This window comes from Haematobia irritans, chromosome 3, assembly GCF_050003625.1.
Source record: "Haematobia irritans isolate KBUSLIRL chromosome 3, ASM5000362v1, whole genome shotgun sequence".
NCBI lineage: Eukaryota > Metazoa > Arthropoda > Insecta > Diptera > Muscidae > Haematobia > Haematobia irritans.
The window spans coordinates 141,335,068-141,353,462 of NC_134399.1; the positions used below are offsets into that span (position 1 = coordinate 141,335,068).

The 18,395-nt window shown below is 28.3% G+C and overlaps 1 protein-coding gene across 1 annotated transcript in view; it reads right to left on the reverse strand.

The window, feature by feature from the left end:
• The window catches only part of LOC142230090 (uncharacterized), a 37,426-nt gene extending 19,380 nt beyond the window's left edge, over positions 1 to 18,046 (reverse strand). Inside the window, exon 1 of the mRNA XM_075300724.1 lies at positions 17,939 to 18,046. Within this exon, the coding sequence (XP_075156839.1) occupies position 17,939 (1 nt within the window). The 5' untranslated portion in view covers positions 17,940 to 18,046. The remainder of the gene's footprint in view (positions 1 to 17,938) is intronic.
• Between the last annotated feature and the right edge of the window lie 349 nt (positions 18,047 to 18,395).

Below are 18,395 nucleotides of genomic sequence, written 5' to 3' on the forward strand. Positions count from 1 at the left end.
AGAATGGATATTGAATTTTTTTTCGACAAAATTTTAATAATTTGTCTCAGTTTTTAACTTATTTCAAACAAACAAAGTTTATAAAAAAGGCGATTTATAAAAAATTGAATTAAAAGAACTTCCTCTGTAGTTAAACTAAAGAACTTATTTGGGAGGACATTTTTGGAAGTGTTTTTAAAATTGTTCCTATAAAAAAACTTCCAATTTTTTTTGCTGGTACATAATACAAGGCTTAAAAGGGATATCTGCTCTTTTTCGTTCTTTTTAAAATATATCTAAATAGATCAATTTTACGATTTATTGAATTGGTTGAGATTTTCTAATACCTCATGGAAATGCAGTTCATGTTCCTCAACTTACTAAAAAACAAGTAAGGAAAATCTAAAGTCGGGCAGGGCCGACTATATTATACCCTGCACCACTTTGTAGATCTAAATTTTCGATACCATATTACATCCGTCAAATGTGTTGGGGGCTATATATAGAGGTTTGTCCCAAATACATACATTTAAATATCACTCGATCTAGACAGAAGTTGATAAACTTCTACAAAATCTATAGACTCAAAATTTAAGTCGGCTAATGCACTAGGGTGGAACACAATGTTAGTAAAAAAATATGGGAAACATTTAAATCTGAAGCATTTTTAAGGAATCTTCGCAAAAGTAAAAACATATTGGGAACATTTAAATCTGAAGCAATTTTAAGGAAACTTCGGAAAAGTTTATTTATGATTTATCGCTCGATATATAAGTATTAGAAGTTTAGGAAAATTAGAGTCATTTTTACAACTTTTCGACTAAGCAGTGGCGATTTTACAAGGGAAATTTTGGTATTTTGAGCTATATCTAAATCTGAACCGATTTCAACCAAATTTGGCGCGCATAGCTACAATGCTAATTCTACTCCCAGTGCAAAATTTCAACTAAATCGGAGCAAACAATTGGCCTCTGTGGTCATATGAATGTAAATCGGGCGAAAGCTATATATGGGAGCTATATATAAATCTGAACCGATTTCAACCAAATTTGGTACGCATAGCTACAATGCTAATTCTACTCCCTGTGCACAATTTCAATTAAATCGGAGTTAAATATTGGCCACTGCGGCCATATGAGTGTAAATCGGGCAAAAGCTATATATGGGAGCTATATCTAAATCTGAACCGAATTCAATAAAATTTGACACACTTGACTACAATGCTAATTCTACTCCCTGTGCAGAATTTCAACTAAATCGGTGCAAAAAATTGGCCTCTGTGGCCATATGAGTGTAAATCGGTCGAAAGCTATATGGGAGCTATATCTAAATCTGAACCGATTTCAACCAAATTTGGCACGCATAGCTACAATGCTAATTCTACTCCCTGTGCAAAATTTCAATTAAACCGGAGTAAAAGATTGGCCACTGTGGTCTTATGAGTGTAAATCCGGCGAAAGCTATATATGGGAGCTATATCTAAATCTGAACGGATTTCGATAAAATTTGACACACTTGACTACAATGCTAATTCTATTCCCTGTGCACAATTTCAATTAAATCGGAGTAAAAGATTGGTCACTGTGGTCATAGGAGTGTAAATCGGGCAAAAGCTATATATGGGAATTATATCTAAATCTGAACCGATTTAAATAAAATTTGGCACACTTGACTACACTACCAATTGTACTCCTAGTGCAAAACTTCAACCAAATTGGGGTAAAACTCTGGCTTCTGGGACCGTATTAGTCCATCTCGGACGAAAGATATATATGGGAGCTATATCTAAATCTGAATCTGATTTCAATAAAATTTGGCACACTTGACTGTAGTAATAATTGTTCTTCTTGTGCAAAATTTTAAGCAAATTAACGTAAAACTCTGGCTTCTGGGGCCATATAAGTCCATATCGGGCGAAATATATATGGGAGCTATATCTAAATCTGAACCGATTTCTTCCAAAATCAATAGGGTTCTATTATGAGCCAAAACACATACTTGTGCCAAATTTGAAGCCGATTGGACTAAAACTGCGACCTAGATTACAAAATGTGTTCACGGACAGATTACAAAAATGTGTTCACGGACAGACGGACAGACTGACAGACGGACATGGCTATATCGACTCAAGAGCCCACCCTGAGCATTTTTGCCAAAGACACCATGTGTCTATCTCGTCTCCTTCTGGGTGTTGCAAACATATGCACTAACTTATAATACCCTGTTCCACAGTGTGGCACACGGTATAATTACAAAGAACATAGATTACGGTGGTAAAACAAAAATGTTTTTGATATTTGGATTGGGGCCAAAGGGGTCACTTGCCGATTTTAGCTTAAGTTATTTATACAAATTTAATTTCTCAGATTTAAATAAAAATTTTAGGACACCTGCAAATACGGTCATGAAAACCTTTTGGATGTTTGAAAAGAATGAGGAACCTTAAAAATAGATTTAAGTTTTCCTAAATATCCTGGATCGAAAGAATAGACTTCCGATGTAAGCTCGATACTTCACTGCTTGGTATTTGGAATTTCTACCTTTTTTTATTTTCAATGATTATAGGTTAGGTTATTAGGTTAGGTGGCAGCCCGATGTATCAGGCTCACTTAGACTATTCAGTCCATGGTGATACCACATTGGTGAACTTCTCTCTTATCACTGAGTGCTGCCCGATTCCATGTTAAGCTCAATGACAAGGGACCTCCTTTTTATAGCCGAGTCCGAACGGCGTTCCACATTGCAGTGAAACCACTTAGAGAAGCTTTGAAACCCTCAGAAATGTCACCAGCATTACTGAGGTGGGATAATCCACCGCTGTAAAACTTTTTGGTGTTCGGTCGAAGCAGGAATCGAACCCACGACCTTGTGTATGCAAGGCGGGCATGCTAACCATTGCACTATGGTGGCTCCCTTTTCAATGATTAACATAATTATTTTGTAAGAATGTTTAGCATGTTTTCTAGAAAAATTTAGGAAATTCATACAAAAGTTTGAGTGAACCTATATACTTTTCCAGTGGTGAATATAAAGTAACTGATGTTTTGATATCATTAATGGGAGAATGGGCATTTCTTGGGTTTTATTTTCATAGAAAATTAAAAACAAAGAGGTAAATATCTTTGACGCCACCTCTTTTATACGAGGGTGGTCCCGTAAGTACTTAATGAAAGGTCAATTTACCATCGTTAAGTATATTTCCGATTAATATCTCCCAGAGAGTCGATTCTTTTTGTATGGAATCGGGCAGCAGAGAAAATTACACAATTGACTGAATAGTTTGATTGAACTTGAAATATCGGACTACCACCTATACCTAACATATCCTACATTTAGATATGGTTTGGAATTGATCTACGTACAGATTGAATTGATATTTTTTTTGTAAATTTTGTAAATTTCACTTTTTAAAGCAATTTTTATTTATTTACTAGCCAATTAACTGACGTTTGCTTGTTTAAACGTGCAGTTAAAAACCATATAATTTCTTGATTAAAAACCATTATTAATAATGATAAGAATTGTAAACAAGAAAATGGAATGCAGTTTGTTTAGTTTTCTGCAAAAATTTCACTACGGAAACCTAAACATTTACTTATGTGGTGAAATTAATATTTAGCTTCCTACCATTTACCCCCATACAAATTCGTTTGATAAACTGTCAATAAATGTTTTTTGTATATGGGTATTAATCTTAAAATTGCAATTTATACAATATTCGTAACTTTATGTAACCACATGATCTTCATAGTAAACTGATTACAGAAAAATATTTTTTAATAGCAAATTTAATGTAAAGAATAAAAAAATTACCAAAGTCTATTAAGAAAACATGTGAATATTGCTTTGCATTAGAAAATGTGGGTTTTAACTCAAAAAGAAAAAGAAATAAATATTTATTTATTTGCAAAATATAAACTATATACTTGATATAAAATCTGTGGAAAATGATACTCAAATTCTTAAATTTCAAATGATTCATGATTCGATATTCATTTTCAATATATTAAAGTAATATTGAAAATGACCAAAGCCCCATGTTCAGATATTTGTAATCGCTAGAATTTGATTTGGCTATTTAATACGTTCATTATGTCAATAAATTCTTTAAAATTGCAATTTTTATTTCTTTACTAGCCAATTAACTGCCGTATAATTGTTTAAACGTGCTGTTAAAAACCATGGAATTTTTTGATTCAAAACCATTATTAATAATGATAGGATTTGTAAACAAGAAAATGGTTGGCTGTTTGTTTTTCAAAATTTTCACTACACATAACTACTAATTTACTTACATGGTGAAATTACGGCAGAAATACACAATAAGCTAGATTTATCGTAGATTTCTATCATTTAGTCTTAAAGGTGTTAACAAATTTTCAAATTATAGAACTAATGAACCAATTTGTCATGCGTTAATTAAATTTCACATTATCTAAATCCAGAGACATTTTGTATTTTATATATTTCTAGGTTTAATTATTTTTGTAAAGAAATTTCATGTCTATGTAATGAATAACTGAATAATTTACACAATAATCATAATTTTATAAAAGTACGCTAAGCACATGATCATTGTAGTAGGATTATTATAGAAAATTTTATATTAATTTTTGGTTAATTTGTCTGGTGGAATTGTAATAAAAAGTATGAAGCTAATTAGCGATTTGAATAACAGGATAAAATTACCAAAATCAATAAAGAAAAAATCTTTTCATCAGAGAATGTGGTTTTAACACTATTTATTAATATTTTTTTATTATAAAAAAATCAAGAATAACATATACTCGATATCAGAGAATGAAGCCGACCCATTTTTGTCGGAGGCGGCTAACACTGAATGTTTGCCTCCGGCGGCGGCTAACACACTAAATCTTTGCCTTCGGCGATGGCTGCTGGACAGCTAATCCTATACAAATATGTCTCTTCGGCGGAGGACAATTATCCATTATAAAATCAATTTGAAGTTATTCGAATGGTAATGAGATTAGTTGTACAACCAATCTTACAATCAAATTTAGATTTCATTCAAACTTTCTGAGTAAAATTGGTTCAAAATTGTTAGAGAAGCTTGAAACTAATTGATTGCGGGCGAAAGGTTCAAAATTTCGGCAGAGTTTGTGACAAATATTTATAAATTGTTCTGATTTAAACCGATATTTTTGATTAATCGCGTTCTTATAAATAATATTGGAAACCTCCTTTATCAAATGAAATTTTTATTTCTTTTCTAGCCAATAAACTGCCTTAAAAATTCTTGATCCAAAGCCACTATTTACGATGATAAGAATTAGTAAACATGAAAATGATTTGCAGCTTGTTTAGTGTTTCTGTAAAACGTTCACTATATATTTTTTCAATTGAAGTAAAATTTTGTACTTAATTTGTATACACATTTTTATTTCTCATTTTTAGTTCACGTCATTAAAGTGGAATTAAAATGAAAATTTTCTCATATTTGGCAGCATTTAACTAAAATCAACTAAAAAAATGACTTTTTTCGAGGGTATAGTGAACTCTGACAATATGATATCATTTAAGCACTTGCCTGAGATCCACGCGACACCATTGCCTATCATTAACTGTAAGAATAACAAACAATCAATTAGTAAATGCATTTTTGTGCCCCAACGATCGTTAAAATGAGAGCATCACCCAAGCTATACATGATTACTCATTCATAGCAAATATTTCGTAGTCACTATACGTCATAGTTTCTCCTCCCGTCCACACAAATACAATTCAGTCGATATCACCATTACGAGAAAAAAAATTAAGTTCAAGTTCATAGAAAACATAAATTAAAATAGGCCTCTCGCTCACAACGCATATGTATGCGTATACACAATTCTACTTCCATGTTCGTATCTTATTTTCTCGCCCATAAGTGGGTGGTAAAAGCTTCTGTATACTTCCGATGAGAGCAAAAGTACAATGAGTAGATTGCTTAAATACTCAACAAAAAGTTCATTGACTTTGTACCTCTATACGATGGTTGACTTGTGGTTATGATATGTTTGTAAATACAGTTATTATTATTTCTAAATGTTGGTCAATGATGTACGTATATGGGGTTGTGTATTAACATTTGCTGGGAGTAATTGAATTTGCAAACACGAGACTTTGCGAAAGCTTTATCAGCAAGTGGTTTGGTGTGAAAAGTGAGAGCGAAAGCTTTCTTGATGTCTGCCAATTTTATGAATGAGTATATGAATGCATTGGTACAAGTATTTCGCTTTTTATTTTATATGTGACCGAAGTAGAAGTTGGTATTAAAAATATTTTTTGATTAAACTTTTCATATTTTTTGAATTTATTTTAAAATATCGCCAATATTTATTTTTTCTGTTTAATTTATCCTATTTTTATGATGAAATTACACAAAACTGTCTTCTAGAAGGAATGAACAACCTCGTGCGAAAATTGAACTAAATTTTATTCCACACTTTATAAAATTAAAAACACTTATTTTGAAGTTGTTGATCAAATTTTAGTGGCCAGTGTAAAAAAATGATTTTTCTTCGAATGAAATATTGTATTATTTAATTTTATTATATATTATGATATTATTAACGATTTTACCTTGCACTAATAAGGGAAAGTTACTACTTCTACATAAAGCTAAATTAAATTAGAAAATTTATAGAAACAATTTTTCAAAAATTTTTTCTATAGATTTTTTTTTTTCAAAATTTTATTTCAATAGAAAATATTGTCAAAATATTATTTCTATTGAAAATTTTGTTAAAATTTTGTTTATATAGAAAATTTGGTCAAAATTTTATTTCTATAGAAAAATTTGGTCAAAATTTTATTTTCTTAGACATTTTTTTCAAAATTTTATTTCTATGGAAAATATTATCAACATTTTATTTCTATAGAAAATTTTGTCAAAATTTTATTTATATAGAAAATTGTGTCAAAATTTTATTTCTATAGAAAATTTTGTCAAAATTTTATTTCTATAGAAAATTTTGTCAAAATTTTATTTCTATAGAAAATTTTGTCCAGATTTTAGTTCTATAGAAAATTTTGTCAAAGTTTAATTTCTAGAGAAAATTTTGTTAAAATTTTATTTATATAGAAAATTTGGTCAAAATTTTATTTCTACAGAAAATTTGGTCAAAATTTTATTTCTATAGAAAATTTTGTCAAAATTTTATTCTATAGAAAATTTTGTAAAAATTTTATTTCTATAGAAAATTTTGTCAAAGTTTTATTTCTAAAGAAAATTTTGTTAACATTTTAATTCCAATGGAAAATTCAATGGAAGATTTTGTCAAAATTTTATTCTATACAGAATTTTGTAAAAATTTTATATCTATAGAAAATTTTGTCAAAATTTTTTTCTATAGAAAATTTTGTTAAAATTTTATTTTTAAAGAGAATTTGGTCAAAACTTTATTTCTATAGAAAATTTGGCAAAATGTTATTTCTATAGAAAAATTTGTCAAAATTGTATTTCTATAGAAAATTTTGTCAAAATTTTATTTGTATGGAAAATTTTATCAAAATTTTATTTCTATAGAAAATTTTGGTCAAAATTTTATTTCTTTAGAATTTTATTTATACGGAAAATATTATCAACATTTTATTTCTATAGAAAATTTTGTCAACGTTTTATTTATATAGAAAATGTTGTCAAAATTTTATTTCTATAGAAAATTTTGTCAAAATTTTATTTCTATAGAAAAATTATGGAGTCTGAGACCGATGTTTAAATTTTTTACAAACGGAATGACAAATTTTATTCCAATGGAAAATTTTCTCAAAATTTTATTTCAATGGAAAATTTTCTCAAAATTTTATTTCTATACAAAATTTGGTCAAAAAAAAATTTTTTTTTTTGTCAAAATTTTATTTCTATAGAAAATTGTGGAAAAACTTTATATCTATAGAAATTTTTGTCAAACTTTTTTATGAGGTCTGAGACTGATATTTCAATGTTTTACAAACGGAATGAAAAAGTTGGTATACCACCCATCTTATGTTATGGTGGAGGGTATACACCAGGGATGGAAAATGCAGTACTATAGTACTTTTTTTCAATACTTTTACACCCTGGTCAGTACCGTAGTACCCCGCAAATGATTTAGTACCTTTCGTGTAGACATTTTTGTGCCAATATCAGATTTATTGTACACTAGTTTTGACAAAATATTTTAATATTTTGAAAAAAGTCTTTAACCGACTTATTAAAACTACAAAAATTTTATTTAGCAAAAATGTTGTTAAAATTTTATTTCTACAGAAAATTTAGTTAATTTTTTTCTTTTGGAAAATTTTGTCAAAATTTTATTTTTTTTTTTTTGTCAAAATTTTATATCTATAGAACATTTTGTCAAAATAGAAAATTTTGTCAACATTTTATTTCTATAGAAAATTGTGTCAAAATTTTATTTCTATAGAAAATTTTGTAAAAATTTTATTTCTATAGAAAATTTTGTCAAAGTTTTATTTCTAAAGAAAATTTTGTTAACATTTTAATTCCAATGGAAAATTTTGTCAAAATTTTAATTCAATGGAAGATTTTGTCAAAATTTTATTTCTATACAGAATTTTGTAAAAATTTTATTTCTATAGGAAATTTTGTCAAAATTTTTTTCTATAGAAAATTTTGTTAAAATTTTATTTTTAAAGAGAATTTGGTCAAAACTTTATTTCTATAGAAAATTTTGCCAAAATGTTATTTCTATAGAAAAATTTGTCAAAATTGTATTTCTATAGAAAATTTTGTCAAAATTTTATTTGTATGGAAAATTTTATCAAAATTTTATTTCTATAGAAAATTTTGGTCAAAATTTTATTTCTTTAGAATTTTATTTATATGGAAAATATTATCAACATTTTATTTCTATAGAAAATTTTGTCAACGTTTTATTTATATAGAAAATTTTGTCAAAATTTTATTTCTATAGAAAATTTTGTCAAAATTTTATTTCTATAGAAAAATTATGGAGTCTGAGACCGCTGTTTAAATTTTTTACAAACGGAATGACAAATTTTATTCCAATGGAAAATTTTCTCAAAATTTTATTTCAATGGAAAATTTTCTCAAAATTTTATTTCTATACAAAATTTGGTCAAAATTTTATTTCTATAGAAAATTTTGTCAAAATTTTATTTATATAGAAAATTTTGTCAAAATTTTATTTCTATTGAAAATTTTATTTCTATAGAAATTTGGTCGAAAAATTTTTGATGGAGTCTGAGACCGATGTTTAATTTTTTTACAAACGGAATGGCAAATTTTATTCCAATGGAAAATTTCACAAAATTTTATTTCAATGGGAAATTTTGTCAAAATTTTATTTCTATACAAAATTTGGTCAAAATGTTATTTCTATAGACAATTTTGTCAAAGTTTTATTTCTGTAGAAAATTTTGTCAAAATTTTATTTCTATAGAAAAATTTTTCAAAATTTTATTTCTATAGAAAATATTATCAATATTTTATTTCCATAGAAAATATGGTCAAAATTTTATTGCTATAGAAAATTTGGTCAAAATTTTGTTTTTATAGAAAATTTTGCCAAAACTTTATTTCTAGAAAATTTTGCCAATATTTTATTTCTATAGAAAATTTTATCAAAATTTTATTTCTATAGAAAATTTTGTCAAAATTTTATTTCTATAGAAAATTGTGTAAAAATTTTATATCTATAGAAATGTTTGTCAAACTTTTTTATGGGGTCTGACACTGATATTTCAATGTTTTACAAACGGAATGAAAAAGTTGGTATACCACCCATCTTATGTTATGGTGGAGGGTATACACCAGGGATGGAAAATGCAGTACTATAGTACTTTTTTTCAATACTTTTACACCCTGGTCAGTACCGTAGTACCCCCGCAAATGATTTAGTACCTTTTGTGTAGACATTTTTGTGCCAATATCAGATTTATTGTACACTAGTTTTGACAAAATATTTTAATATTTTGAAAAAAGTCTTTAACCGACTTATTAAAACTACAAAAATTTTATTTAGCAAAAATGTTGTTAAACTTTTATTTCTACAGAAAATTTAGTTAATTTATTTTCTTTTGGAAAATTTTGTCAAAATTTTATTTTTTTTTTTTGTCAAAATTTTATATCTATAGAACATTTTGTCAAAATAGAACATTTTGTCAACATTTTATTTCTATAGAAAATTGTGTCAAAATGTTATTTCTATAGAAAATTTTGTCAACATTTTATTTCTATAGAAAATTTTGTCAAAATTTTATTTCTATAGAAAATTTTGTCAAAATTTTAATTCTATAGAAAATTTTGTCAGAATTTTATTTCTATAGAAAATTTTGTCAGCATTTTATTTCTCTAGAAAATTTTGTCAAAATTTTATTTCTATAAAATATTTTGTCAAAATTTTATTTCTATAGAAAATTTTGTCAACATTTTATTTTTATAGAATTTTTGTTTAAATTTTATTTCTATAGAATATTTAGTCAATCTTTTATTCCTGTTGAAAATTTTGTTAAATTTTATTTTTATAGAAAATTTTATCAAAATTTTATATCTATAAAAAATTTTGTCAAAACTTTATTTCGGTAGAAAATTTTGTCAAAATTTTATTTCTATAAAAAATTTTGTCAAAATTGTATTTCTACAGAAACTTTTGTCAAAATTTTAGTTCTATAAAAAATTTGCCAACATTTTATTTCTATAGAAAATTTTGTCAAAATTTTATTTTTATAGAATTTTTCTTTAAATTTTATTTCTGATGAAAATTTTGTCAAAATTTTATTTCTATATAATATTTAGTCAAACTTTTATTTCTGTTGAAAATTTTGTTAAATTTTATTTTTATAGAATATTTTGTCAAAATTTTATATCTATAGAAAGTTTTGTCAAATTTTTTTTTCTACAGAAAATTTCGTCAAAAATTTTTTTTATTAATCTAACGAAAATTTATGAAATACCATGGATTCTACCAATCTACCAAACCGTGATTACAATACTACTGTAATCTTTGTAAGTGGATATAAAACGAAAAAAAAAATATAATAATTAAAATTGAGGAGTTGACAAACAAAATTCACTCTAAAGGTGCTCTTGACAATAATCTTCCAATGGAATTTTTGTTAAAATTTAGTGAAAATTACTTTTTCGCGCAAAAAATTACCTTTTTTGTACTTTCTTAAAAATTGTATTTTCCATCCCTGGTATACACTGGCATGGTTAAACTGACAACAGCTAAATCGAGGTAGTTTATTCTAACGATGTTTACAAAATCATATTATCGTAATGTTTGCACTAAAACCAATGAATATTGGTTAGTGTTTGATCTATTATAAGTTTCTCCTATCTTGCAGACACTATAAAATTTCCCATGCCTTAATTGCTCGTATTCACATTCGTAATAATATTCACACCCACCCGCCATCCCCCCCCACACACACACACACTCATTGCCGATACAATTCATGCACGCTTGTGTCTGGTCTTTGGCAGTCGGTCGAATAAATTACGATACGAATTTGTGTTGTTATTTGGTGAATTTCACAAGAAACAGCGATTAGTCACTAGAGTAATTTTAGAAGGCTTGCGCCAAAATCCAATGGTTGCCTCCACCAACCATGGTTCATATCAATTACTAAACGAGCACTCTGACTATACCATGCTACTGCCAAATAAATGGATGAATGAAATCTTAGACTACAATGGATGATGGTTGAAAAAAAAAAAAAAAAAAAAGAAAACAAGACTACAATGTCATCAAAACATTGTAAGAAGACAAGTGTGTACAATTGAAAGAAGATATATTTTTCGGCACGTCTAAACATTACGGAATTACGTGTCAGATACGAGGGTGATCCAAGCAAGACAAACTAATACGATATCATGATGATGATTAAGCAGTTGTGGGAAATTGTAACTTGAGGATGTTGTTAAAGAAAAACAAACAATGCTTCTGTTAAACAAAAAAATTTTAAATTATTATTAAATTTTTTTAATGTCAGACTTTAGTCAAACAATTTATCCAAATTTTAAAAGGATTTAATATTATTCGACAAACTAAACTTTTGCAACCGCTCTACTGATGAATAATCTTTAGGAACCCCATATATGACACAAAAATATGTGAGATTGTTTGTGAGAATGATGCACATTCTTATTCATAATCTTGTCATTTTCGATGGCTTGAAGTTTATGTCTTCGTTTATTTGGAAGCATTTGTGAAATGTTTAGCTCATCCTATGACCATTGAAGTTGGATATTTGTCATTAATGTGGGTGTTTTTTGGCGCCATTTAATTTGATATGATTTCTCTTAAAAATTGTTGACTAATTTTAGGACCAAGTTTTCTTCATTCATATCTTGGAATCCATAACATAAATAATCAACGTCATATTTTTGTTTGGTATCAGATATTTTTTGTTTGTTTGTTGCTTAAAGTATGTAGGATTTTAAAAATACAAATGTTCTCAAAGTGGTAACAGTAGTCAACACAAATTATGTTTTAAAGTAGTTAATTTATTTATTTTATACTTAAATTTAATTTATTTTAAATTTACATTTACTGATGTCGATTTATTTTATTTTTATTTAAAAATACAAATGTTCTCAAAGTTACAGTAGTCAACACAAATAAATTTTTCTAGTAGTTTTAATTTTAAATGTAATTAAAAATTTTTAATATTTAAGACACACAGACGGATATTGTCGGAAATCAATATTTTGAGGTGTTACAAAATGAGTATAAACTATGAAATATGTCATTGTTTTACAGAACGTTTAGGGTGTCCATTTTGTTGTCGATTCTGGAGTAAAGATCAGCCAGAAGCATTGCAGAAGCTATCAATGCATGCAGAAAAGTCAAAGTTTGATGCAGTTTACGGGTTGCACTTCTGCAAAGATTATGCGACTTGATCATACTTTTTTTCTTCTATCCTAAATGCAAGAGCTTAACTTGTATAGCCAGTGGTCTCGGCAAAACGTTGCCAAATACACAAAAAAAATAAAAATTTGACGAAAAATTTTCCAATTAAAATTTTAATTGAGTTTTAAAAAATATTCAATTAAAAATTTAATTGATTCAACAATTTTTTAATTGAAACAAAAATAATCACAAAAATTAATTGTATAAATTAATTATTTAATTCAATCAAATAATTTTTTAATTGACTTTCAACTAATATTTGAATTGATGCTATCATTTCTGTGATTGAAAACATTTCAATTAAAAAATTAATTGGATCAATTAATTTCGTGATTGAATCAGAAAAATGTTGTTTTGTGTGTACCACACAGCACGTATAACCATGAAGTTATTTCACGTTCCGGTCCGATGAACTGGCCGCCTATATCGTGCCTTTTGACTATTTTTTGTGGACCTATTTTCAAGTTCATGTCCATACAGACAACTTTGTTAAATTGACGAATTGGAAGACAAAATTGACTTGAATTTATTTGTGATACCCGCATAAATGTTGGAAAGAGAATGCCAAAATTGGACTAAGCGGTTGTATCATTTGAGGTGCAATCGCGGTCAACATTTGCATAAAACTTCATTTAAAAATTAAATTATTTGGACGTTACTTTTGATTCAATTTCATGCATTTTTCTGAATTTATATGATTTTTTTTTAATTTTCCTAAGGCAATAAAACTGCTCTCTTACTTAAAAAAAAATAATAACATTAAAAATACTAAAATTACAGCATGAGTTAATTTTTAGTTTATTACCAAATTTTTGTATTATTATAATGAATTGTTATTTAAAAAATAAGTGTTTAAAGCTAATTTTCAATGATTTTATTTTTTGATTTTTTACCGGTTTTGGCAAAACTAAAATCGGACATTCGGATAAACAAAATGCCGTTAAAAACGGTTATTTGGAACCCTAGTAAAATTCTTTTGGCGAAATTGCATACTCATATATTTTATGAAAATCTTTCGTACTTTTTATGGAAATGTTTTGTACTTTTTATGAAAAATTTGGGCAAAACTAAAATCGGACATTCGGATAAACAAAATGCCGTTAAAAACGGTTATTTGGAACCCTAGTAAAATTCTTTTGGCGAAATTGCATCTCCATATATTTTATGAAAATCCTTCGTACTTTTTATGGAAATGTTTTGTACTTTTTATGAAAAATTTCGTACGTTTTATCAAAATTGAATTTGAAATTAAAAAAAAATCGTTGGTAGAAATTAAAAACAAAATTCAAAAAAAAAAAAACAAATAAAAAATTATAATATTACGAAAGAAAAGGCGCCATCAACGGCGTGCAGACGAATAACACCCCCGTTAATTTACTTGCTAGGTATCCATGTACATTTCTTTATATAATGTTCAAGTTTACGGTCTAGAACCCTTACGGTCTTATTTTTAATTTCGTTGACCAGTGTAATTTATCATTATTTGTTGTTAGTATTTTCATTTGATTTTCGTTTTCAAAGTGTAATCAAAATCGTTGTAGTATATTTTGTTTATTCGTATTGTTTTGGGTAAATCGTGGCGTTTTCGTTATTCTGTTGCCCCATTGAGTATACGAATACGAGTGTTAATATACGACTACAGTGCTTTGTGTGTGCGTGTGCATTGAGTAGAGCATGCCCAACAAATTTACTCTTGTCGTAGGTCAGTGAGCCCCGCCATAATTATTGGTTTGTTTTTAGCAGAGAGCACAGCAAAGCCATCGAATATATGTTATGTTTATATATGTTTATTAAGCTTGAAATATGATAACTTTGCTGTATCGCGTCTGTAACCAAAAAAAAACTATTTATTTATTTGTCCAATATCCAATAGAGTTTATGTTGATGAAATGGCACATGCTTTAAACATTGCAATTGTTGTCCCCGGTATTTAGCCCTACATTGTAGCGATATCAAGTGTACTTGAAGAACGTGAGCTCTGCACTAAAAAACAAAGTTTATTCGTATCCATTTTGGCTTTTTAAGGAGTTTGGTATTGCTTACGAGCCAAAGATGCATCTACTTTAAAACATATTTCTTTACGAAATAACTGAGCTTTACATTTAGGTTAGGTTAGGTGGCAGCCCAATGTATCAGGCTCACTTTGATTATTCAGTCCATTGTGATACCACATTGGTGAACTTCTCTCTTATCACTGAGTGCTGCCCGATTCCATTTTAAGCTCAATGACAAGGGACCTCCTTTTTATAGCCGAGTCCGAACGGCGTTCTACATTGCAGTGAAACCACTTAGAGAAGCTTTGAAACCCTCAGAAATGTAACCAGCATTACTGAGGTGGGATAATCCACCGCTGAAAAACTTTTTGGTGTTCGGTCGAAGCAGGTATCGAACCCGCGACCTTGTGTATGCAAGGCGGGCATGCTAACCATTGCACCACGGTGGCTCCCAGCTTTACATGTAGGTTCTATAAATCTAAAATTGACCGACAGCAGCAGAAATCGGTATTCTGTGGCCTTCCTTTTGTGGTCACAGAAATTGTAACTCTGGGTGAATTATCACTTTGAGATAAAGTGCGGTTGATTTTTTTTTTATAAAAAAAAAAAAAAACAAAACAAAAATTATATGTTTCAACTTAAATTTTATTTTGTTTATGTGACAATTTAATTGGATAGGTTTTATGTAGTTTTAAGCTTTCACCCAGCAATGCCACTAGATGGCGCCAACAATCGATCGGATTCATTGCTACCCCAAAATGGAACGATTTCATCCCCCAAAAATCCCCAATTTAATTTTAAATTCCCCACACAAATCCCCAACACATTTTTGGAAAGTTTTTTGAAAAAAAACAAAAAATGGAATAGACTCTGTTGTAGAAAATCCGTAAAAAATTAAAAATTTTAAAAATGTGCAATTTTTGTTATACCAGTTTGTGAGTTATAAACAGATGAAGATTTCAAAACACAAAACCAGAAAGCGGGTGCTCAATCATCGAATTTTTCGTATGCAAATCATATTGTAAATGCTCGAGAAATAAAAATGGTATTTATGGATCAAAACTTAGTTGTAAATAGTCACGAAATAAAATTAGGTTATCGATCCAAAGGCGTGTTTGTGACGATATGAACTCTATTCTATATATATGGGATATATTTTCCAAACCAGTGATGTACGCAAATGAGTCCTTACGAAATAATTTCGCGTTAGTACATAATTTCTTAGGAAACAAAGTAAATTGTAAAGTAGCTCTTGGGTCCCCCAAATAAATGCCATGGAATAAAGAAGAGGAAATTTTTTTTTTATATATCTTGGAGATTCTCTGTCTTTCTTTAAGCGTTTAGAAGTATGTAGAAGTAAAGAATTTCATCCAAATCATAATTCTTAATCTGATTTATTATACTGAATAGATTTCGAAATTTCCCCACAAAAATCCCCAAATTTGTGGAAATTTCCCAACAACTCCCCAACACAAACATTTTGTCCCCATCCACGACAAAATATCCCCAATACGGGCAACACTGGTCGGATTAGAAATAAAGTCCCTATGTGAAAGTCGGGTGATAAATACACTTAAATATAGTTTATTTGGATGCAAAGATTTTGAATATGCCTTACGCTATGGTCACACTGGGCAAATATTTGACAGAAATAAAAAAAGAATCCGTCGCCACAGCCATTTAGCTGATATTGAATATCTGACATCATTGTAGGATTATACTGTGAAGGTTAAAGTGGCAGCCCGATTAAGATTCAGGCTCACTTAGACTATTCAGTCCATTGTGATATATTGTGAAAGTTAGGTGATAAATACACTTAAAAAAGTTTAATGGGATGCAAAGATTTTGAACTTCCCTATGGTCACACTGGGCAAATATTTGACACAAATAAAAAAGAATCCGTCGCCACATCCATTTAGCTCATATTGAATATCTGCCATCTTTGTAGGATTATTTTCCCAAAACCGTATCCAGAAATTTGGAAAATGGTTCGGGAAAAATGTTTGACATTCATTTTTGTCAAATATTTGCCGTAGCCTTAGAGATTGATTCCGAGTTAAATACACTGAAAGCTTGTCCGGTTACAAAAATTTTGTCCTCATATTAATGATTAATGATCAATACCAAGATTCCGAGACAAAGAATCTGAAAATTCAAGTAATGATACATTTAAGACAAAATTAAGCTTTAAATTTTAGTTTCGCGTACTTTATATTAGAAAATATTGAATTTATTCGTTTTTTCTGCTGTTTTCTTTATGTGATATTAAAATCCTTTAAAAGGTTTTAAGGAAAATTTAATTTGCTTAATTCAGATTCGACTTCAAGTAGAAAGTTTGTATTGTTTCCAGTAAATATTGTCTTTAAAATAAATTGCTGATAGACATTTCCTGATTTTGAATGCTTGTTTGTTTTGTAGTCAAGATGCAAAAAGACAACAAATTTAAAGACAATTTCATTAATTTTAAAGAAATTTTCAGAATTCCTAAGGCCAAGTTGCTTTCCCTAAAGGATGCATTTCGTAAATGTTAATTAAAAATCCAAAAATATCAAACAATTTTCGTTAATTAAATTCTTCTCAAAATTTAGTTAAATTTTCGCACGAGATGGATAATTTTTCCCATAATATAGTTTATTTATTTTTCTGTGTATCAATTTACTTTCATCTTCTTGTCATATAATTTAGAAATAAATATTATAATAACAGATAGTAACATATAAGTATTTTGGACATTAAACCAGTCTGCGTAGATCCGGTCGACACAAAAACAGGAAAAAAAATTATTAATGTTAAGTAGGGTAAATAAATTGGCCTTAGTGATTTTTTTTTCGAGTATATATGACTGGAATATTAATGGTTCTTCTATTTTATTAGATGCTATTATGTATATACAGCGAACCTCTTAAACTTGGACACTCTGAAAATCGGACATATGAATACATTAAATTTAACCTCTCATCCTCTCAAAAGTGGACAACATTTCGGCGACCGTGGTTGTCCACATCTCAGAGGTTTCACTGTACTTGAATATTTTATTGCAATAATATCGTCTTTAATTTTTTAAAATTAATTTTCTTTACTTACTTTTTTATAATATTTATGTATTTGTATCACGTTTATTTAAAAATATTTAGAATGTTGAATTTTTCACTTTAAGTATATTTCTTTATATGTTTTTGTTTTGTTTTTTTTCGTATATTTTTATTTCCCAGTATAACTACAATACTTTGTTGATTTTAATATAGAATTTGTTAGAGATATAAATATGTTCACTCTGGTGATGACAATTCAATACTTCTGTGTTCGATTGCTAACTGATTGTCAATTCAACATTTGATGCCGAATTTATATTCCAATTCAATCCTATCCAATGCAACCAATCGATCGATCTATTGATATCTTCCATAATGTGCTTTATTAGATATAATTAAAGGTATCATCAAACTATGAGCCTTATCAAAATCAGAGCGAGCAAGATAAGGCCTAACGTAAGGGGACATCCTCTGCAGTAGCAGAGAAGAACACTCATATATGGGGGAGC